General features: G+C 40.0%; 1 protein-coding gene across 2 annotated transcripts in view; it reads left to right on the top strand.

Annotated features, from left to right (window-relative positions):
* macrod1 (mono-ADP ribosylhydrolase 1) overlaps positions 1–23,337 on the top strand; it is a 110,559-nt gene that overhangs the window by 72,531 nt on the left and 14,691 nt on the right. For both annotated transcript variants that reach the window (XM_034138997.1, XM_034139008.1), the window contains exons 6-7: positions 17,486–17,607; positions 20,338–20,368. In XM_034138997.1, the coding sequence (XP_033994888.1) occupies positions 17,486–17,607; positions 20,338–20,368 (153 nt within the window). The remainder of the gene's footprint in view (positions 1–17,485; positions 17,608–20,337; positions 20,369–23,337) is intronic.

The following is a 23,337-nucleotide window of genomic DNA, read 5'->3' as shown; positions in this document are numbered from 1 at the left end:
TGGTGAAAGAAATAAAAATAAAACGAAGCGGCATGGGGGAGGGGACGGATGGGAGGGCAGCTAAAGAAAAGAGGGAATTAGTGAGGAGATGAGATCTTAAATTGTCTGTTCTGCTTTTATTGGTTAACTCTGTGGATGTTAACTGTAATGCAAATACCTGGAGGGGATGCTGCTGCTGCTGCTGCTGCTCGTCACATGTGTCCCTATATGTGCATTTGTATCTCTCTAATGTTGATGCACTTGATCTGGTAGTGTGAATACTGAGTTTACCTGCATACGAGTGTAGTACACTCAGTGTGTTGATTGCCTGTCAGGTCCCATCACTCACTTACCTGTAACTATCTGTCAGCTGGAGATCTGTGTGACTGACTATCTTTCCGACTCACTGACTGACTAACGACGTGTGTGGGTGTGTGTGCATTCATGCATTCATGTTGCCCAGCATGCGGTAGGGAGAGTGGCTCTCTCCGCTCAGACAAAATATTAAGTCCCAAGAATAATTCAACATGCGTCTGCTCCGATGCTTAAACACTCACAACAGGGCTTGATTACCTCTCAGCAGGGGGGCGCGAGGCGAGACAGCAACAACACAGGGAAAGCAGAGGAGGGATAACAAAGCAGGCAGAGGGCTGTGTGAAGGCTGTGCACCGCCGTGGATAAGAGAAATAAAGGAAAATGAAACTCGACAGGAGCGAGGCAGGGAGGTTGAGAGACGGGTCCAATCTCAGAGCCAACACTTTGATCTTGATTTGTATGGGCTTGCCACCAGATGTGGAATTTAAAGAGCGTGTGACTAATAATTTGCCAAATGGTCCCGAGGACCCTCTGTCAGCCCTCCGTGCAAAGTGTCCGCAGACGATCCCGCAGCCACTTAGACAGCAGCATCCCACTATCGTAACCTAGCAACACCCGGGGTGCGCGGCACACTACCGCTGCTGTTTAGCAAGAGTCACATGCAATTTGGGGATGTTGACAAATGACAGCTGGGAAGGCCCTGCCTAAACTCACGTGATAACCAACACATGAAGGCAGCTAGATCAGCAATATGTCAACTTTGGGGCAAATAAGCACCTCTAATTAGAAGGACTGCCTCAGATCACTTTAGAGCCAGCTGCGTGCTGTAAGATGTGCACATGTGTAGGTGTGCGCTCGTGTGTGTTTTGTGGTTTCCAGACAGGGGAGTGTGGGCCGTAAGTGTTGTGCAGGCGACCCGGAGCCCCAAAGCTCACCTGTGTACCGATTAACACAGCTGTAACCCTGTGAACGTGTTCCCAATGCGGCCCTCGCTCCCCAACGAACACATATACAACTACACAGGGGAGGGGAGGTGTCAGGGGCCGGGGTAAAGACAAAGAGAGGGACAACATAAGGTCAGATTCGTATTCACATCCAGTGAAGGCAGCACTCTGTTAGTGACGTCAATGCAGGCTTACAACCTTGACAACATTTCATTTTTATTCTGGAGAAGAACTGAACCATCACAGGTCTACAAATATAGTGCATAAGAAGTATTAGACATAACGTTCTCAAGGCAGTCAGCTGCACAGCTTAATATTTTTCCAAGGTAATACAGATTTATTATATGTCTGGCAGGTGCAGTTTGGCATTTAAAATAGGTCTTACAGAGCTATAATCGTTCTCTAAGCTTTGTTTTTGGTCCTTAGAAAAATATCTCAGCTGCGAAATGCTCCGCTATGTTTACCAGCTAGTCCCTTTCTTTGTTTGTGTGCTGAGCAGGTAGACTAGAGTAGGATTTCCAAACCCTTTTACCTAACAAGCTGCCAGCTGCAGCTGAAAACAATGCCGATCAGAGCGGTGAAGAATAACCCAAACAGAAAGTTGGGGCCAGGATAAAAGTAAAACTAGACAAAAAATTCCCTATTATATTTGAGCCTTAATTGAGCCATGTCAAACATAACAAAAACATGTTTATTTTAGTAGCTTTGAGATTATTTGGAATACTGTAATAAATAAAATATGAAACAAAAAAAGAACCCTAACCACAAAGCGGTACACCTTTGCAGTCACATTTCTGGGAGGCGTGTGGCGCAGTGGATAGAGCCTTGGTGTTGGGACCAGGGGGTCACAGGTTCAAACCCCACTGCAGTCAGCATGTTGTTGTGTCCCTGGGCAAGACACTTCACCCCAAATTGCTCCTGTGGGGATTGCCCACAGTATTGAGTATGTAAGTCGCTTTGGATAAAAGCGTCTAACATGTAACATGTAATGTAATGTAATTTCTTTGTCTGGATTTCAGACCAAATTCCCAATTAATTGCAATTTAAATTGACCCCGTAGCTCAGTTAAATGTGCAACGCTTTGTAGCATAATTGCACATATTGCTTAAATGTTGCCCCAAATACTTTCTGTTTGCAGTGTCTGGTATTTTGGGTGGAAATTGGTAGACAGCGAAGGATGCTGTTTGGGGAGTAAGCGCAGTTGGAGGTGGAAAAAGATGGAGGGAAAACAAGATGGAGATGGAAAAGCCCTGGAAGAAAAAGTGCTAAAGGAAATAGAGAGGTACAAAGCAAGAGAGATATAACTCTGTCAGAAACTGGCTGTTATGCTCCCTCTCTTCCCTCTCTTCCCTCTCTTCCCTCTCCTGACTCCCATCTCCCAGTTTCTGTTCCCTCGGTGGCCAATTACTGCTAATTAAAATCCTCACTGCAGCCTCCTCGACTCCCCCTCTTCCTCTCCTCCGATACCTCCGATATCTCTCTGCTTCCTCTGTCGCCCTGTCACTCTCTCTTGTCTGTTTTTCTTTCTCTCAAGACGTGATCAACAACTTAAACACCTTCTTTCCTCCTGTTCTTCTCATCCTCTTCCTCACCTTTCTACCTCTTCACCTTTTCTCTCCCTTCTTCTTCTTTCTCTCTTGTATCTGACTCTTGTCTTTACCCACCTTTCCTTCCCTTCCCCGTCTCACCTGCTCCCCCCCTTCCTCCACCTTTCCTATCACCATCAGCAGTGAGGTTTCTTCAGTAGTGCCCAGAGACTTGCCAAGGCTCTGGGCTGAAGACTGTAGCACTCAGACTGTGATACCTTGCTAGTTGAAAGTTTTTTCTTTGTGACAAGGTTGTCGACATCTTTGCTTCTTCCTGCCTCGGCGTCAGCAGTGTGATCCTTGTAGGTGTTAAAAAGCTTCGTCAAAGCTGCTGCTGCTGATGAGGAGAAGCGCGATGATGATGATGATCACAGCAGCCCTGGTGTTAATTCATTCAGTTAATTCATTCGCCTTGAAGGAGAACATGGGGATACAAAAAAAGCTCCAGTGTTGCTATGCTTAGGGAAAGAGAGTTTTAAAGAAAGTCTTTGCTGCTGCTTCTCTGATGAAGAGAATTATGTTCGCTCCTTTAAGCATCGGCATCTTGTTCCCCCCCCATTTTGTCCACTCTTGTCCTCCTGTCAGAATAACTGGCCCTCTGTCTTTTTCAGAGAAAGGTAGAAAGAGATAGGGAGAGCCGTAGGGGCCTTTACAAGACCTGAGCCTTCATTTTGTGCCAAAGGCCCGGGTCTGGATTTAAGAGCTGTGTCCGCTTGGCTGAGCACAAACTGAGGCCGGGCGCACAAAGGACCAGCTAGCCTTTTTCCTGCCTTCTGCTTTAAAGGCAGATAAAGAAAGGCAGGGGACAGATGGAGGTACGAGGAGAGAGAAAGGGGAGGGGAGAGGATGGACGCATGGAAGGATGGCCGTTAAGAATGAAAAGCAGGAGCAGCGACTCGTGGCCTCCCAGGTAAAAATGCCCAGAGGCCAAAGGGGGAGGAGAGGGAGGAGAGGGAGGGGAGGACGGAGCCAGAAAGAGGGGTAATGACAATTGGCAGGGAAAAAGCTGGAATGGCACACAAAAAGAGAAAAGCCGGGGCGGGTGTCACCGGATGGCACTCAGTCAAGTTCTGTTAAGACTCAAGCCAGTGTGACGGCCACTTATGTGAGAGAGCGCACACACACACACACACACACACACGCACACGCACACGCACACGCACACGCACACGCACACGCACACACACACACACACACACACACACACACACACTCAGGTGTATACCTATATATATAGTTTGAGCTGCACTCCAGTACAAATGCACTTTGCTTCTCACCCTCTTTCTGTGTCCCTTCCTCATCTTACCTGTCTGTTATTTTTACCATCACTTTGTTTCCTTTCATTTCGTTGTTCAGCCCGTTAGTTTACTGTGCAGCGTGATGGGGCCTTAATAAAACAAGTGTAGCAGTATGTTCTATAAAAGTGTCTTAATGTCATCTGTCAAAAACAAGCTGTTGTGTTATAATTAGGTCAGACTTTGTTTTTCATTAGTGAAATAAGCGTCTTATTGTCTTATTCTAATCGATCTGAGAGAAACCACATATTCCGCAACTGGAAAACAGGATAAACCCACAGAGGACATTAGCTCTTTGTGAGGAGAAGAGCTGTCCTGACAGAGGACACTGACATAAAAGAAAAAGGCTGTGGGAAGACTTTTCAATGAGACTGATAGAACGTGTCAGCCTGAAAAGAAAACTAAAAGGAAGAAGCTTTTGCACACTCTCCGCCATACTTTCAATTATATTTCTCACACATACATTTATTACATTTTTATGCAAATATTTTAATCAGGTTGGCTGTAGGGAAATAAGAGAGGTGCATCCATGTGGACCGAGTTTATTGCACCAAAAATCATCTCCATTTTTAGAAACATTATGAATCAACATTTACATAAAAGCCTTTGGTAGTTATTTACTTCAGCATCCCCAGAGAGATTAATGGTACTTTTAACATTACATTTATTGAACAGCTGTTGTTACTATAGCTACTTTAAAGCAGTATAGATTTCAAGTATTGACCTTTTTTCCACCCTGGATCTATTGTTTGCTTTACTCAGAGCCACACAGGACACCCTGCATTTTTTTCAAATATCTGCACAGTGGAGATGTTAAAATATATTTTGTGACAGTAGATTTTCATATGAACAAGAAGATAATGCTAGCCTCTGCAAAGCAAAAAAAACAACTGTAAGGATCCCCAACAACTAGGAACACTGATATCAGGGCTAGAGTAAAACCCCTGGGAGTGTTAATAAGTATTCAGGTTTTATCACTTATTGATGTAGCTTACTAAAATAAAATGTTTTCTATCACTCACTCTTTACCTTCTTTGCGTCCTTTGTTGACGGGGCATTTTTGTTGTGTGCTTTAAAAGTGATTTGGTGACTTCTTAGACTTGTAATACTTTAGATACATTTTGATGAAAGGAAATAATTAGTTTGGGATTTTATGCAATATAAAAATGTATACAGTATGCATGGATGTTGAGTATGAACATATGGAAAGGCATGGTGATTTTATTATGACGTTTTTTCTGAAGAAACAGGAAGAGCATTATACTGGAAAACATACATGTAATCGGTTACACAATGTTAGTAGTTTAACAGGCTGTGCTGTACAAAAGGAATCCTTCAGTCAGTGAAATCTATATAACATCCAAGGCTGGTTGCAGATTTCGTTTTTGCTTAAACAACTCCGTAAGCATCAAAAGAGAAACAGGAGAAAGAATCGAACATCCATTGAGAAATCAGCAAAGTTAAATTAGAGTCAGTACAATAAGGCTAAAATTAAATCATAGCACAGAATATCTTTGTTTGATCGGAGGACATTTCTCTATGGAAACACGGTCTGCAGGGTAAGAGTCAAAAGACCTCACATATATTTAACAGAAGGTCATGATTCTCGCCTCCGTGTGCAAAATTGACCTTTTTCAACCACATAGAAACAACGACACAATACTTCACTGATATGCATGGCCTCTGCATTCATATTTCACATTCATGTTCTTCCATAGGCAGTTTTAAATCTCTGCTTTACATATCATAAACCAACGTGCTGCACACTCAACCTGTGCACACATGAATTTCAATTTGGAAATATTTCATCTCTAGCAGGATGATAAAATGTGGCCGTTACATGCTTATTTTTGCACTGTATGCAACTATCACAATGATAGCTGCTGTTACATAGACAACATAAAACTGCTCGTTGGAATAAAAGCATGTGCATGTAATGTGCAAAATCAGCATAGTCATTCATCAATCAACATATAGAGACAGAAACACCACATAAAGGGATAAAAGGGCCACAGTACTTATGTGATGGCGTTGGTGCTAATAGATTCGTCCATGCATGTCCACCAAACTTACATACATGGTAATTATCTGCAAAAAAGCCTATTGAAAGTCTTTGTGCTGTAACATGTAAGTAACTCATCTGTAATGTTAAGGAAAGGTACACTATGTTCTTCTTTCAGTCGTGGGATGAAAACAGTATATACCTTCATATTGGCACTTACCCTTCATACATTGCCTTGTAGAAACATTTTATTATATCCACATATCAAGGACCTTTTCTTTCTGAGGATACATCTTGGTTATGCCATTATTCTGCCTTTTCATGATACAGTTTGTTTTATTGTTATTATGTAGCCTATGTTATTCTCTCTTCACAAAGTAGTGACATTGATATTTTTTCACTGTATTCTGAAAAGAAAAATATTCACTTCAACATAAAAAGAACTACGCGCTTAAGAAAAGTGAATTTAATCATAAAAAAAGCATCAAGTCTGTATTCATAATATGCAATTGATGTAACAGAAAGGATGGAACATCATACTTCCTCCTTGAACATTTTGAGATGTTGTCTTAAACCCAACTATCTTCCTTGTCAGAAACCTTGCATCGACATTACCCACAATACAACTTGACTACGGATATCTTTTGGTTGTAGAGGTATTGCCTAATGTGGCCTCGAGCCACCAGCCTAAGGTGGAGATGAGAAGCAGCTTTTGTGGTGACTTACGGCTATATATCTTAGCAGCTTTTTAACATATGCAGTAGAACTCCACAAGACCTGTAAACATACTTTGATGTTTTGAATTGTTGGAGTTTCCTTTTAACCTAGCGGCAACCTCCAGATCTGAAAAGTGAAGCTAATACAGAGGTGCATTAAACTTCCCTTTTCTTTGATAGCCAGTAGGTGGCAGCTCCAGGATCCAAAAACAAATCTGATTGTGTAAAAGTCTTTGAGAAAATGGACCTACTTCTCACCTCAGTGAACATTTTCCTGACGCGATTGTGGTCTAAATCACTGGTTTTAAGTCTTCTTCAATACAGCATGATGTTTAAATTGTTTAGAGCAGTGGTTCTCAACTGGTGGGTCGCGACCCAAAAGTGGGTCGCGGACCCGTTTCGAGTGGGTCGTGGATGTGTGAGTGAAGAAAAAAAAGTTGGAAAAAAAAATTTTGATTTTTTTTTTTTTTTTTTTTTTTGGGGGGAAAAAGTCAAACTTTTATTTTGAAGGCCCGATTTTCTTCTCAGAGTGTACCAGAATGCGTAGTTTATGTTAGTATTTCTAAAAATCTTCTGGGGGAGAATCCCCCCAGACCCCCCTGCTGGGGTTGGGTTTCAGCATGTGTGCCTTTTTATATAGTTCAGCTTTGATTCCATCATCTCATTAAACCTTTTTTAAAAGCATACTTTAGTTCTGTGAAGGGATATAAGGGATATATGCACTGTACTTCAATTTATTTTATTAATATTGTATGCTCAAAAGCGTATATATATATTACAGCACGATTTTTTGTTGAATAGATTTGAGTGCTTCAAAATGTTGGGTCGCGATGTATTGACCAAGTAAAAAGTGGGTCCCGAGGCCTGACCAGTTGAGAACCACTGATTTAGAGGGTTCGCTTTAGACTGCCTTGTTATTGACAGGTCATTAACACACACAATGGTTTGGGTGTGTTAACCCCTTAGATCTTTATCCCCGGTATGTTTTCAATTCATGAAGGTTAGTTTTGTAATATTCTGGTTTGCTTCAAATGTCATGTTCAGCGCTCATTGCTCCACCCTCTCATGCCACTGCTGGCTCCAAGAGCGACGATGGTGACAGCCAACACGCTAAACTTGAGGTTTCACAGCATTCACTCTCACCAGTGCAGCATCAATTCAATGAAATGATTTGTTCAGCACTTGTATATGTTTAAGTGTTGACATAATTTTGTCTTGGAGTATACATTGGTTGAATTTTTAATTCACTGAAAGAGGGTTCGTAATCCCTTTTGTGTTAACGAAGCCAAATAGCAGCATCATCTAATCACACAGGGCGATTGTGTACATTTTCAGCATTTTAAATACACATACAAGTCCTTTACATGTCAGTCACACACACAGTTTCTGAAGACACCCATCAACTTTCTCCCTTTCACACTGCTCCTCACACACTTACTCACACACGCTCCATAACACACTGTCCAACACACTCTCTCCTTCACACATAAATCCCTCACACATCCTAACATGCTCCGCTAGCTTTTCATCTCCCCATCGAGCTCCCCCCTCTCTCTCCCACTCTCTCCCTCTCTGTGTTTCAGGGTAATGTGAGCCAGCAGCCGTAACACCGCTGGGGGGGTGGAGGGGGAGGCCGGGGTGGTGTTGATGTATGGTGGAACTAAAGCAACACTGCCGATCGATAATGTAAACAGGCGCAAGGAGAGGCGGTAAATAAGGCTGACTCCTGACAGAACTGTCTACCCCAGGTGACGGAGAGAGAGGGAGAGAAAGAGATGAAGAGGGGGTGAGATGAATATCGAATAGAGAAGGGGAGGGAGGAAGGGAGAGACAAGGATGCAGGAGATAATAGAGGGATGAGAGAGACAAGGTAGGAGAGGGGGGGGACAAATGGTGTTTGAAAAAGAGGCAGGAGACGGAGGGATGAGGGAAGGATAGGTGACAGAAGGATGGAGGAGAGGGTAATGAGGCGAGAGGCGATGTGGGGATGACTGGATGAGGTAATGCTGGAGGGGGGAGGCTGGGAGAAGAGTGACGACAAAGGACGTAGAGAGTGAAACAGAAAGATTGAGTGAGAAAAGGATGGATGAAGGAGAAAAGAGGTGAAGAGATGGAGGGGAAGAAAAGATGATGAAGTGGGAGGAAACTGCACTGGTAAACAAAAAAGAGGACAGAAAAAAACGATAATTGGGTCAGCGATGAGGAGCAATTACCAATCATAGATTACAATTACGTTTTTGCAGAAGCTGTGTGTGTGTGTGTGTGTTGTGTGTGTGTGTGTGTGTGTGTGTGTGTGTGTGTGTGTGTGTGTGTGTGTGTGTGTGTGTGTGTGTGTGTGTGTGTGTGTGTGTGTGTGTGTGTGTGTGTGTGTGTGTGTGTGTGTGTGTGTGTGTGTGTGTGTGTGTGTGTGTGTGTGTGTGTGTGTGTGTGTGTGTGTGTGTGTGTGTGTGTGTGTGTGTGTGTTCAAAACAGTGTAGCAGTGACATTTAACTGATGCAATGCAGATGAATGACCACCAAGTGACCCACTGTTGAACCGCACCAGCTCACCACACACACACACACACACAGACACGTGACAAATTACGATAGCACAGTACGCCTTTCGTGTTTCTACTGTTCCTTTTTCTTGCGTGACTGCCTTTTTTGACTGCGGTGGTTAAGCTCATGTGTCCGTGAGTGTTTCATCTGCACATTCACATGTTCGAATGCTTCTATATAAAGAAAAAACTGCAGCTTGCTCGTATACTAAAAATAAAATAGTTGCTTCTAACCAAGTGGTGAATCACAATGGTGATTCATATAGCCAGCTCTTAAATGTGCAGTTTAACTCCGGTGGGTTTTTTTCATGCTGTGACTTGATAATGAAAGGTTATCTAATGTTCTTTTCTCAGATTCAGTATTGTACCAAATACAACATTCATTCGTGTTTTAAGGCATGTGGCCGCCCTCATGGGAGGTTGATTGTTCAGACAATTGTCACCAGATTATTTCACAAAAGATAGTTCCTATATAAATCTGATGAAAATCAAGTTGGGCTGAATGATTCAGGATTATCCTCCGTCAAATGTCAGCACAATTATTCTGTGATGATATAATCTACAAATTACCTTTGTTAATAATACTTGTGAGCTCTCAGTGATGCAAAACGTAACAAAAGGTCTTCTCGAGCTAAATCAATTATTCTGTGTTCAGAAAATGAATGAGTAACATTTTTGATAATCGATTAATTGTGCAACTCAAACAAAATACAAAGATTAGACAGTCTAAGTGTTGAGCTAATTGTCGCTCACTGTCTGGTGGAGACCTGCTGTTTGAGATCTTTATCAAGTATTTCTGTAAACAGTCCTTCACCAGACCTTGCAGAGGACAGTGTGCTTTTATTCTGCATGTTGATCCAGAGTCTTCTCCTACGCACTTGTCGATCTACAGCTTGCTCTTCAAAACTCCCAGCCTCTTAAATGTGAACATATGCTGTTTTTGCATTATCATATAAAATAATACTTTGGGGTTTTGGATTGTTCATCAGAAGCAAGTAATTTGTATATGTCCCCATGGGCTTCTTGGTGACGTTTTATAAACAAAATGATAAATTGGCAAATTAAAAGAAGTACAGACAAGTCAGACAGAGTACGTTGTTGTTGGTGTACATATAAGATAAGATAAGTCTTTATTAATCCCTGAAGAGAAATGTATGCGTCATAGCAGCGAGAGCCATTATGTAAGAGTGACAGACAGATAAGAGTTCATACAAGGATAGTTAGGAAAACAAATAAAACATCTTATTGACATCAAATTCAAATAAAAAAATGTGCATACAGTATATACAAATATGAATAAGTATTTTAGATGTATATCAAATATATATATTACAACAATATCTGTTTTCTTTTCTTTTTCCTTTTTTTTGTTATTACTGCCAATTTGTATTCCATATTTTATTCCTTCTTCTTCCATTCCATTGCAATGTAAATACTGTTATATTTTACTATCTTTTTATTATCTTTAATATTTTTTTAGTTCTCTACCTGTGTTTTTAATTCTTGTTTTACTTTTATGTATGCACCACGACACCAAGTCAAATTCCTCGTACGTGTAATCCTACCTGGTGATAAACCTGTTTCAGATTCTGATACTGTATACATGTCTGACTGGCATAAAGGATTGTCCAAGGCCCTTTTTCAGTGGCACCCTGGATGAAGAGGATGGATGAATTTTTGGCTTCCTGTGTACCTCATCCTCGTGTGCGCCTCTGCCACCACCTCCACATTGTCCAGCTTAACACCGACTACAATGCTAGCCTTCTTTGCAGGCTTGTTCAGCCAGCTAGCATCCTTTCAGCATACGGGGTAAATACATCTGTAGCTGGCTGATGTCGTGTCTCTTGACATCTAAAAGGCCTGCCGCTCATTGAGTAGCCTGCAGGCTCTGGTGGAGGATTAACAGAGCTGGAGGCATGACACTGAGCTCAGATTGGGAACAGGATTGGAGGAGAGTCGGGCGGGAGGGACGCAGTCATTAGGGCTATTGAGTGAGATCCTCCCATTATAGATTACATATGTTTGTCTGAATCATTCCTCTGACACCTGCAGGAGGATCATTACCACTGAGAAGCTGCGATCATGATTTGTCACTTACATATTCTGCGGGAAAAAGGAAAAAAATGCACATTGCAGGCATGAATATAGCCGAGAACATATGGGCAATTCATGAGCAAATCTAGATAAATAATTGTATCATAGACATCCAGCTCCACTTTCATGCAATGTGAGGAAGTGGTATAGCATAAATCTTCGATAATCTATGCTATAGAAGAATATCATGTCTAATAGCCATGTCGATGTATAATAAGGCTTTGATTGCAGCACTTATTATTCTTTCTGTTTGAGTTCGTGCACTCAGACTAAGTGATTTCTCAGAGACCGCACTCTTTTTCATCAGTGAGCTGTTTGATGAAGAACTGTCATGTTACAGAGGCAGGTTTCTTTCGATCCACATCTGTAGAGTCAACAGTGTAGGCAGCTCCAGTCTGCAGTGCACGCTTTCATCCACACACTTCTGGTCTCACTGAGGCATCACAGCATATCGTTTTTGATAGGTTGCCATTGGTGTTAAGCTCCTCGTCTCCTGTTTAATGACTGCAGGAGGAGAATTTTCTGCTGAAACGACTGCTTTATTCAGAAGAGCAAGAGAAATGCAAATATTATGTGACGAACCCCCAGAGAATTATCAGTAGCTCCACAGTTCCCTTCAGCTCTATGCGAAGCTATTGCTAGCAGCTTTTGCACAGATGTAGATTCAGCTCTGTGATGTTCCCTCTCCTGTCTCTTTGTTACAGAACGGTAAGATGGAATAACATCGCAAATCTCCCACCTTGAGCTATTCGGCTTATTATATTGCGTTTACTGATGCGGTTCACTTTCAATGCTCTCATCAGTACCATTATTAAACACAGCTTGTTGCAGAAAAAAGCTCTAAAAACAGCAGCTAAAGGTCCAGATGTTTTCCTCTGGAGTTGATCAAAAGCTAAAAGACCTACATGCATCAGGTGGACAGAATCTCAATACTAGTGTCTCTGGGTGTGTGAATAGTGTTGTCTAATAAGCTTATTGATATAAAAGGATACTATGTTAATTTTGTGTTAATAACTTGTCCCCACAAATGGACAAAACAAGTCAGTTAATGCAACATTCATAATTAATATGCTTAATGTTCAATTTAATGTTTATGCGGGTAATAAAGAGAACTACTTGGGGCACATTTTTGAGCATTTTTCCTGAAAACAAAATAAGTACATTGTGGTGTAATTCCACACTTGAGGACAACAAAACCGCATTTACATAAGTCTCATAACCTCTTTTACAAAACATAAAAGTAAAATTAATATACTCTCTCTTTGTACGACCAGATAGAATAATTAACATTTGACAGTGTCTAAATTAATAATACTAGTTGTTGAATGACATTTAAGGTATTTTTCATGATTTATTATTTATGTATTCATTCATTTATTTATTCGTTCAGTCATATTTTTGTGCTTTAAAGTAACGTTGTTGGTTTTTAACCCTCTGCATGCTGCATTTTTATAACTTTTAACTTCTTATATTGTTGATTGTGTCTATGAGTTTACATGCTAATAGAGAGTGTGTGCTATTCCACTTTGGGATTCATAAAATGAAGTGTCCTCTCTCGAAACATAAAACAAATGGGTACTGTTACAGTATCGGAGACTATACCTTCAAGCCTATCCGAACAGTCGAGCTTAAATATTTGTAAATGCATGAAAATCAATTTTCAATTTCAAGCATCATTTAAACAGCATCAACAAATCAGATATCTTATAGACGTACCTCAAGTTGTTATCTGTTAAGTTAATTTGTACCATTTTGTGATTGTATTTAGAATATTACAATAATCTATTATAATAACCCGGTTTTATTAAAATGTCATGTATCTAAATATAATTGTGTAAAACCTGGGTAACATGTTGTCAATATGTTTGCTACCGTGCTCATCTTAAAGAAGGTGAAACAAAAACAGATTTTAGATTGAAGCCTACACTACTTTTCCTCTTTCCCAAGAGTCTCGTCTCTTTCAGCTTTGTGTCTCAAATGCTTTTTTATCAAGTGAAAAAAAAAAAAACATAGATTTCTTTGGCAGCCAGAGCGCTGTTCCACTGTCTGGGTGTAATGAGCTGAGCCTGCATCGCTAACCAAATATCCTCCATTGATTGTGGTTAGGCGGCTGAATTTGCTTGTCAATGGATGCAACTTCTAATTAACGAGCCTGGAAAGTGAGCGGGGGAAGTGGACACAGGAACACATTTGATGCTTCTGCTGTGAATTTCTGGTTTTGAAATAATATCATCAGATCAGATTTCAAAAAGTCCCAAACACTGTGTGTGTGTGTGTGTGTGTGTGTGTGTGTGTGTGTGTGTGTGTGTGTGTGTGTGTGTGTGTGTGTGTGTGTGTGTGTGTGTGTGTGTGTGTGTGTGTGTGTGTGTGTGTGTGTGTGTGTGTGTGTGTGTGTGTGTGTGTGTGTGTGTGTGTGTGTGTGTGTGTGTGTGTGTGTGTGTGTTGTGTGTGTGTGTGTGTGTGTGTGTGTGTGTGTGTGTGTGTGTGTGTGTGTGTGTGTGTGTGTGTGTGTGTGTGTGTGTGTGTGTGTGTGTGTGTGTGTGTGTGTGTGTGTGTGTGTGTGTGTGCGACTGCCTGATTGTCTGCTGTATGGATGTTATCATCAATATTCTTTTGTTTTGAAAAGCTGATAAATCCTTGAAAGACTGAGGCAACAATATTGTTTGAGTGTTCATGGCAGCATCTAAAAACAAGGGACAGTTAGTTATTTTAGTTTAGAGGCAATAACATGACCGACTGCTGCATTTCCTCCTGAGGTCATTTCCACAATCAATTCTGAACAGACAGAAAAGATAATAATCTCTTTAGATTAACTGTGATTTAATTTCACCATTGTAAAATAATCAACCATAATTCCAGATAGAAATCATAGGAAAATATACTGTAACTCCAGAACTTATCTTATCACATATCGTTTTCTTTTGTATGAAGGTAATCCAGTGTTATCCATGAGTACACTGCAAACAGGAAGAGCTGTAAACATATTCAGAATTATTTTAATTAAAGCCATTGGCAACAAGTATAGGCTAACGAAACAATGGTTTACTTGCTTTTAACAGCCCTGAAGCATTATGTGAACGATATATCTTTCTATATGGACTTGTTCCATATGCCAAATATTATTGGATCAAATGTGAGACTGTGTAAAACTGAAGTTTCAAGAGTGGTTAGTTAACAAACACTCACCACATAATATAACATGTGTCTTAGGGTTTTCTGCCAGGTGTTTATTTAAAAATGACTCAATCACTAAATCAGTGAAAGCTGTTTTTAAAAGCCAGGTCTGTTAATACATAAATATTAACAAACATGAGTTGCTTTAAATGGGACCTATCATGCAAAATGCACTTTTGTACGTCTTTTATACATGAATATGTGTCCCCGGTGTTCCAGGGAACTCACCAAGTGTCAGAAAACACAACCCTCTCTATTTTCCTCCATACCCAAATCTCTAAAAAAGGGGCTGCAACGGATCTGATAAAAACTGATCCAGATTTGAACACTGTCCTGACGTCAGGACAGCGGCGCTACGGCTATTGGGCCAACTCCACCAATCAGGAGGAGACAGCCACGGCCATTGCCGTTCGAAAGCGCTGGAGACGCTGTAGTACATATGCCAGGCCAGTAGATGGTGCTGTTCTCACTGAATCTGCCCAGAGCTAGAAATTGTCAAATTGAGCAAAATGAGGCATGGCTAAAATGCATGATCTGTTTGGTATTTTGAAAAAAAAAAAGTATAAATATGCCTTATATAGGTATGGTCCTACACTATATTATTCAAATATAGCATGATAGGTCCACTTTAATGTGAGTGATGAATATTTGATATTGTTCCAGAATTTGGACTTGTTTTAAAGTGGACCTATCATGCTATATTTGAATAATATATTGTAGGGCCATACCTATATAAGGTATATTTATACGTTTTCTTTTTCAAAATACCAAACAGATCATGCATTTTAGCCATGTCTCATTTCGCTCTATTTTGCTCTCCTCCACCCTGTCTTTGCATGCGCTGCAGCTGACCACGCCCCCCTGCAAAGGAGGGGGCCGAGTTACGAGCGTCATGTTACCATGCTGTTACCATGCCACGGCAACCTCTCATTCCCCTGATAGGTGGAGAGTTGGCTATATAGGCGGAGCTCCTCCGTCCTGACGTCAGAGAAATGTTCAAATCTGAATCAATCTGTATCAGATCAGTTGCAGCCCCGTTTTTAGAGATTTGGGTATGGAGGAAAAGAGAGAGGGTTGTGTTTTCTGACACTTGGTGAGTTCCCTGGAACACCGGGGACACATATTCATGTATAAAAGACGTACAAAAGTGCATTTTGCATGATAGGTCCCCTTTAACTATATTTTGCTGTAAGTATATGAGATAAGTCATGTTGCAGTTTTCTGAAAGCTGAGAGACATTCACAATCTAGTTACAGACCTACTGTAAATAGATTCAAACTAAATATGAATTCAGTCTGTTCCTGGGGAAACATTCCTGAGCAAAATGTAAAAAATAAGGCCCTACCTTTCAGCTTACATGCTCACCATAACAGCCTGGCCTGCAGTTTTGATGTGAGGCACGGCGAGTTTATTTATACAGCACATTTCAGCACCAAGGCAATTTAAAGTGCTTTGCATAAAACATCAAAAGCATCGAGACAAGTGCAAAAGAAACGCACCACTTAAAGACATTTGAATACAAATAAAAACAGTCAGTGCCAAGAGAATAGAAAATTAAAGCATAACTGCAAGCTAAAACAGGAGGTTAGAAATAGTTCCTGTTAAATTTGATGTCTGCTTTTTTGTTTTCCCGGACCTGGGAGATCCCCTGATATTTAACACAAATATAAATAAGGTTACATCACTTAGACTGACTGTGCCACAGGCCTCAACAGAGGTCAAATAGAACAACACTACATATACAAAACAGGAAGATGTAGGATTATTATTATAATTACTGATATGACAAGTAGTGTGCATTGGAAATATAACACCATATCCTCTTAATATCTTAACTAAAATAAATGCTGCTCTTTGGATGATGTTTTTGTTTGATTTGTACGACCATTCATAATTACAGCATTGACATTAACATGTACACTATTTAAAAGTAGTAAACTCCAAATGATAATAACTCTGACATTAATCTACCAAAGCAAAGGTCATCTATTCCTGCTACCACTTATAATACATTACATTAACGGATGCTATGTTTGTGTAGCATGAATGAAGTCAAACATTTTAGTTTTATTGAGACGCTTTGGAAAATAGTTTTAGGTATATTTTTCATATTAGCAGTAAGACTGTATTTATCAGATTGTTATGTTTTATTAATTCTGTTAAATTGGAACTATATTAAACATGGCTGCCACAATAAAAACTTAACAAATGGGAAATATGACTGGGGAGTAGGGATGGGACCTCAAGTATTTAATCACAGATGGCAATCAAAACACAAAACAAAAGCAATAAGTCGATTGAGTTGGTTTCTATAATCAGAACAAATTGGAATATCCTCTCATCAGTGACTATTAAGAAATGTGTCTAGCGTGCTATAACGGAGCAATGAAACACAGAGACTCATTTGAACAAACAATAATTATCATGTAAGAAAGAATAAAATCACACAATAGCCGCCAATTTATTTAATATATTTATTTATCCATCATTCATTCATACAAGATGGGCTTCTGATTTATGATTACCTTATTACCTCATTATTATTAAGATTTCTTGACTAGACAAATGTTCAGATACAAAATATGCCTTTCTATATGTCATTAAAAGCACTTGTTTCTTGACTCAGTGTGAGGTGAAGTAGATCCAGTTTGTTTGAGTGCCTTTTTAATCGAAATAATATCGTCAATAGAAATTATTTTCCCAGGATAACCACACATTTAATGTTAATATCATCCCCTGCCTACTGGGGAGATGAACTCAGGATGTATTTATTTGTATCATCATATCTGTCGCACACTGGTGAAAAGTGTTTCATCATCTCATCTCTCGCTGTCTCTGCAGATGTGATCCACACAGTGGGGCCGATCGCTCAGGGAGGAGTGGGAGACGAGGAGAAGAAAGCGTTGAGGTTGTGCTACAAGAACAGCATGAACGCAGCCGCCAAAAACAACGCACGCTCTGTGGTGAGGACGGGAGGGGGGGATGTTTGCTAGGAAGAAACAGGAAGTATGAGAGGAAAAATACAGAGATTCAAAGTTGTTTGTTGAGAAAAAGGTGTGAAGAAACCAGATTTAAACAAAGATAAAGGGAGAAAAGCACTTAGTATTGGAACCAAAAAAATATATGACGGATAAAAAGAAAGGACTCAGTCATGACTGTGTATAAAATATTTTACCTTAGCTGAAAACATAACAAGAATTAACACATTAAGAGATGTTTTCAAAGGAAACTACATTCCAAGCTGAGATATAAGTAGAGAGGGAAACAGGAGCTGCAGGTAGGTAGTGGAGTTGAAAGAAGATTTTATGAAACACTCCAGGCGGGAGATTTTCACTACAGAGCAAGGTGTTAAAGTCAAAGAAAAACACTAAAGCAACAGAAAAATAAAGTCAGAGGTACAGTAGAAGAAAGATAAATGCTGTGTATTTGTAGTTTATCCACTCAAGTGTAGAATTTAAAGCAATTGGACAGTCATTTTCATAAGCAAGTACAATTTATTGTATTTATTGTTTGGTATTAGATCAAATACCTGTCCTAAATGTTCATTTATATTACTGTGTTTATGTAGAGGGGCTATCATAATGTTTTGATCTGAAAAAAGATTATATAAAGTACGGTAAAAAAAAAATTGGTGAAGCCAAAGATCACAAATTTGCCACACAGGTTTTTATTGACGCTGATTAAATCTCCCCTTCCTCTTGAGTACAACCTTTCTTCGACTTTCTTGTTTTTTTACTTGAAACCCCTAAAGCTTTTCTTATAAGTTCACTTCCATTGACTTTTATATTTACCTCTCGCCTTGAGGACCCTGTGTGTCGTGTCTGATCTCTCCCCGAGTTGCCAACTCCACAATCTGGTCAATGAAGAGATCTGGAGACACCGAGAGCATCCAAGCATCTGCTCGTAGCGCCGCATTTGACAGCAGGTTGAGAATCTGCCAGATTTGATTTACTTTGAAGTTTACTGGCTGCTTTCCTCAGCTCAGAGACTCTGATGCCATGAACCTGCCTGACAATGGCCGAAAGTTAAAATGTCAAAGATTTTTATATAAAAAATCCTTGTTGAAACTTGACATTTTTCATCAATAGGGATTCAATGTATTTACATCCAGTAATTATCTCGTTACAGCGCTTTTCATTGTTATTAGCGTAGTTCTCCTTTCCTGAGCAGGTTTTAAATGGCCCACTGACTCACAAGGGATTCACTGGGAAGGATGCATGTACTTAAATGTTACGGTTTGTAATTTTATCTAATGGATAGAAGGCTCCTCGTTTACAGTTTGCCCTTCTGCTGCCTGTCTGAGTTAAATCACTGCCAATGTAAATACAACTTTTAGTGCCTCAGCTTTTATAATAAATCAATTCAATATAAGTGATGGGGGACAAAATCCACAGTCCGTTTTGTGTAAGCTGGTAGTCTATGCGAGGTGTGACCAAACTATGAATCAGTAAAAAAATTGCAGACAGATGGTACGGTCAGACAATAAGTAAACAGAGTCCTGTGATTGTAGTTACATGTTAGCCTATTAAAAACTGGCCACATAATAATGTATTTATTGTGTCAAGTTGCACTTCCCCCCTGCCTGGTGAGGCTTTATAAGATGGTTTGGATGAATCTAATATAAGATTTCATGAATTAAAACACATCTTATTGAAGTAAGTTGTAATTTATAGTCTTTCAGTACCGAATAAGCTTGTTGTATTAATTAACTATAAGATGTGTTTGATGGTTAGTAAAAAAAAAAAAGCCGACTAAACTGCACCTTAGGGGTTTGAAATAGCTTTAAGAATATTTTTATTATGGCCAGAAATGGCAATTAGCGTGAGCAACAGTGGTTTCAAAACACTTATTGACATTGGAGGATTATTTTCAACATTGTAATTTTGGGCACAATGTATCGTATGCCTTTATTTTACAGCGAGACAAAAGAAGCAGAGAAAGATGCAACAGAATAAACATCAACAAAAAGAAAAGATTCTTCTTTGTGGTTCAAGGTCGGAGTGTTAATGTACTTGAGAGGACAAAAGCTTTAAAAGCACAGCAACCGCCGAAACACAAGTAGCTTTTATAGTGGAATAGTCATTAAGTTGTTTGGTGAAGAGCTGCAGGTGAGATGCTCTGGCTCTGGCATTTTTAGGAACCAGCACCTCTCCAACACATTGTCAGTCAGATGCAACATCACATCAAATAAACACCTTTAGACTGTCCTGTTGTATGGTTCGATGAATGTTGCTCAGAAGGTGAGAAAAAAGTCAAATTATTTACTGTCTTTATGTGACACAGTTATTCTGTTCAGCCCATGGTTTGCTCTTTAAATGTTTCATTTTGAATGTAACTCTGTGGCCTGCACTGCTAAACCGCACCTTCGGTCACTAAAAGACACCAATGGTGATCCAAATCAGCCAGTACTGAACTGTTATAAGATCATTACTATAGTAATATAATAATGCCTGGTTGATTGCTGATGAAGAAAGTCCTTTAACATCAGGCCTCCATAACAAAAGGATGATAAGAAGAATGTTCTTAGAATAGAAATGAAAGACAGATAGAGAATAAGAGCTGCCTAAATATCAGGAGATATACTCCATCGAGATCGAGCAGAGAGAGTGTGTGAAAGAGAGTGATAATAAAGCTGGTTGTTATGTGATCAGCAACAGACTGTAACTACTTTGTTTCTCCTCTTCTCTCTGCAGGCGTTCCCCTGCATCTCCACAGGAGTCTATGGTCAGTGTCTGTGTTGATGTGTGTGTCTCCTCCTCATAGTTAATCAGAATATTTGCAACAGTTGTGCATGTTGCAATAAAAGCAAGACATTTGGCACATGTAGGTTTATAATTATATGTATACATATTGGGATGCTGCCGGTTTGGTGGCCATTTTGGAAATCAGCAACAGCCCCGAGCAAAATGCTGGTAATATCTGCTTCATCCACTGGCAGAACAAAACAGTAAGGTACTTGTGATGGAAACTTCTGAAGCAATGGAGAGAGGACTCAAAGAGACACGAGGAGAGCAGGAACTTTGATGGCAAACACTGATGGTTTATTTGGAGCTTCGGCCGGAGAATTCACAAGACATGTGCTGTGCCACGGCCACAGCGGTTGCCAAACCAATTCTGAAGATCTCTACCCCAGACCCATGCATTTAGCTAGTTCTGAGAGAATAATCAACATTGTGCATACCAAGATAAAACCATAACACCTCTATCAGCTGATGCCAACAGGCAGGAATAGGAAGACAAAACACTGAGAGGGTAGCTTTGCTCATAAGGGCAGTACGAACTGATAAACTGGCTCAAAGTTATGGGCCTAGGAAAATACTTCCCCAACAGTACTGAGTGGCTGGTGGAGGTTATAAAGAGTGGCATGTGGACAAGTTCATCTCTAACCGTGATCTGGATGAAGTCGGCTCCATAAAAAACTTCTCTGATGGCCACAGGAGACTCTGACTTGGCTGAAGTAAAATCTTCCAAGCAAGTCAGGAGGTCACAATTGATAACATATTTCTCTCTTTGGTTTGGCATATATCATTGCTTATTAGCAATACATTCCAAAGTTAGGTATCGCTTCAACTTTGGTTATCAGCAACCCTGAACTCGTTGCAGCAATATTTCTGTCAATTGTGCAATTAATATAAAGAGAAATGCATCACTGGATAGCTGAATATATTGCACTTCTATGGGTGTTATTCTGGGATGAAGGCATGGGGTTGAAGTTTGACCATGAACTGAACATTATCTTTCAGCTTGAACACACCTCGGCCATCATCCATACATCAGTTTTCATTCAGACATATTAAGCGACTGTTTGCCCTCAGGGACCAAATATCCAGCGCTCCAATATGTATACCTTTCTTTAGCAAAGACACCTACATTTGTGCCAATGTGTTGCTTTTACAGTACAGCAAAATGCACAATTGTTATGCGTAACTGTCCCAGGATCTAACCAGAACAAATGCATGACATTTTCTTCCCTTGTGTGTTTGTAAAATCATCATTTTCACATTTTCTCTTCAAATGTTTATGTGTTGCTCAGGGATTTACGCTCTTGGAGTCTGAGAGCAAAAAAGAAATCAATTTTCATTTTACAATAAATCTAATCCCGTGTTTGTATGCTGTGCACACCGGCTCTGCTTTCCATCACATGCTTGTTTCCAGTATCAAACCTTGTCTGTAACCAGAATGCTGAGCCACCCAGTGCCACTTGTCACATTATCTCCTGCAGGCCAGAGGTGGTTCCCAGATTAAGGCCCTGGATTAAGACCGGCAGATTAAAATGGATTAGGCCGGAGATTGTGTCAGATTGACTGTAATACCCCTCCACACTGGCAGGAGAGAGAGATAGGGACGGTGTTTAAACACTCCCAGGGGAGGGTCTGAGTGTGAGGGCTGTTTGTCGACACTCCTCCCATGTTGCTGGAGAGAGGAAGAGGCCAGAGTTGCGCCTGTTTCTCACAGTCTCTCTGTTCAGATCATCATCTTTCTAAGAGTATTCTCTAAGTTTTGTCTCTCACCTGGGCTCACCTTTTAAGAGGAAGGTGAGACAAAATTGTCTACACTTGAGATTGATGCTGCAACAAATGATTATTTTCATTATCTATTAATTTTCAGATTATTTTCTAAATTAAATATTAATTATTTGTCATTAGATATCAGCAAATATTGAGAAAACATCCATCCCAGTTTCTCAAAGTCCAAGGAGATGTCTTTGAATGTCTTGTTTTGTCAGTCCAAACCCCAAGGATATTTAAATGTTTTATGGTATAAGAAATGAAATACTATATCAAAATAATAGGCAAATTATTTTTGTCAATTGTTCCAGCTCCATTTAACAGCTTCTCGAATAACGTCACCAATGTAATCACAAGACATACAGTCAACCCTAGAAAATACTGTCTCTTGAGGACAGTAACACGTTTGATGGGACATATTACCATTTTTACAATTTTCTTAAGTACAGTGAGTGATATGTTCTTCTGCACCGGAGAAAGGTGTAATGGTAAACGTACAGGTTAGCACCCTGAGACACGTGCAAAAAGCTTTTTGTTGCCTAAACATAACCATAAAAACTTGAATAATTGTATTCATTATTTTCCAAGTGTGTATAATGTAGTAAACATCTTAGCAATATACATTTTTCATTATGTCAATTAAAATGAATTTAGATGGCATTACATGTATGTCGTACTCAAATACATTTGATATTTCAAACTAAAGTATAAATGTCGTTTTTCTTTTTATAAGGAATGTGAGGCAGGTGTCACAGTCTGCACACACGCACACAGTTCTATATTATCATTTAAAAGGCAAACTTTGCTATTTTTTACCTTCAGGTAGTTAAATAGTTTATATTGATCTCATTAGATCTCCTGCTGTTTGTGTTTCGATGGTTTAACAATGCATGTGTAATGCTAATGTGCGCCCTCATGTATTTCCCTCTTCACATATAGAACACTCTCTCCTCGTGTATAGAATAATTACTGTATAATCCCACAGTATGTGTTTGTTTCTGGCTGAGCAGTTTGGCCAGATGATGATTTTTTTAGTGCCTTTGTGTTGTGTTTCCAGCAGTGGGGATCACTTCCCAGCTCTGAAAGGTCTCGGTCGCTCAATGAATATTGAATAAGCACTGTAGTCTTTCTCCATCTGTCTCCTCCTAACCCACAAGTGTGTTATGATTCCATATCGCAGGAATA

This window comes from Trematomus bernacchii, unplaced genomic scaffold, assembly GCF_902827165.1.
Source record: "Trematomus bernacchii unplaced genomic scaffold, fTreBer1.1, whole genome shotgun sequence".
Lineage (NCBI taxonomy): Eukaryota > Metazoa > Chordata > Actinopteri > Perciformes > Nototheniidae > Trematomus > Trematomus bernacchii.
Note: the sequence above shows the minus strand (reverse complement) of the source record. Positions and strands in the feature narration are given on the sequence as shown.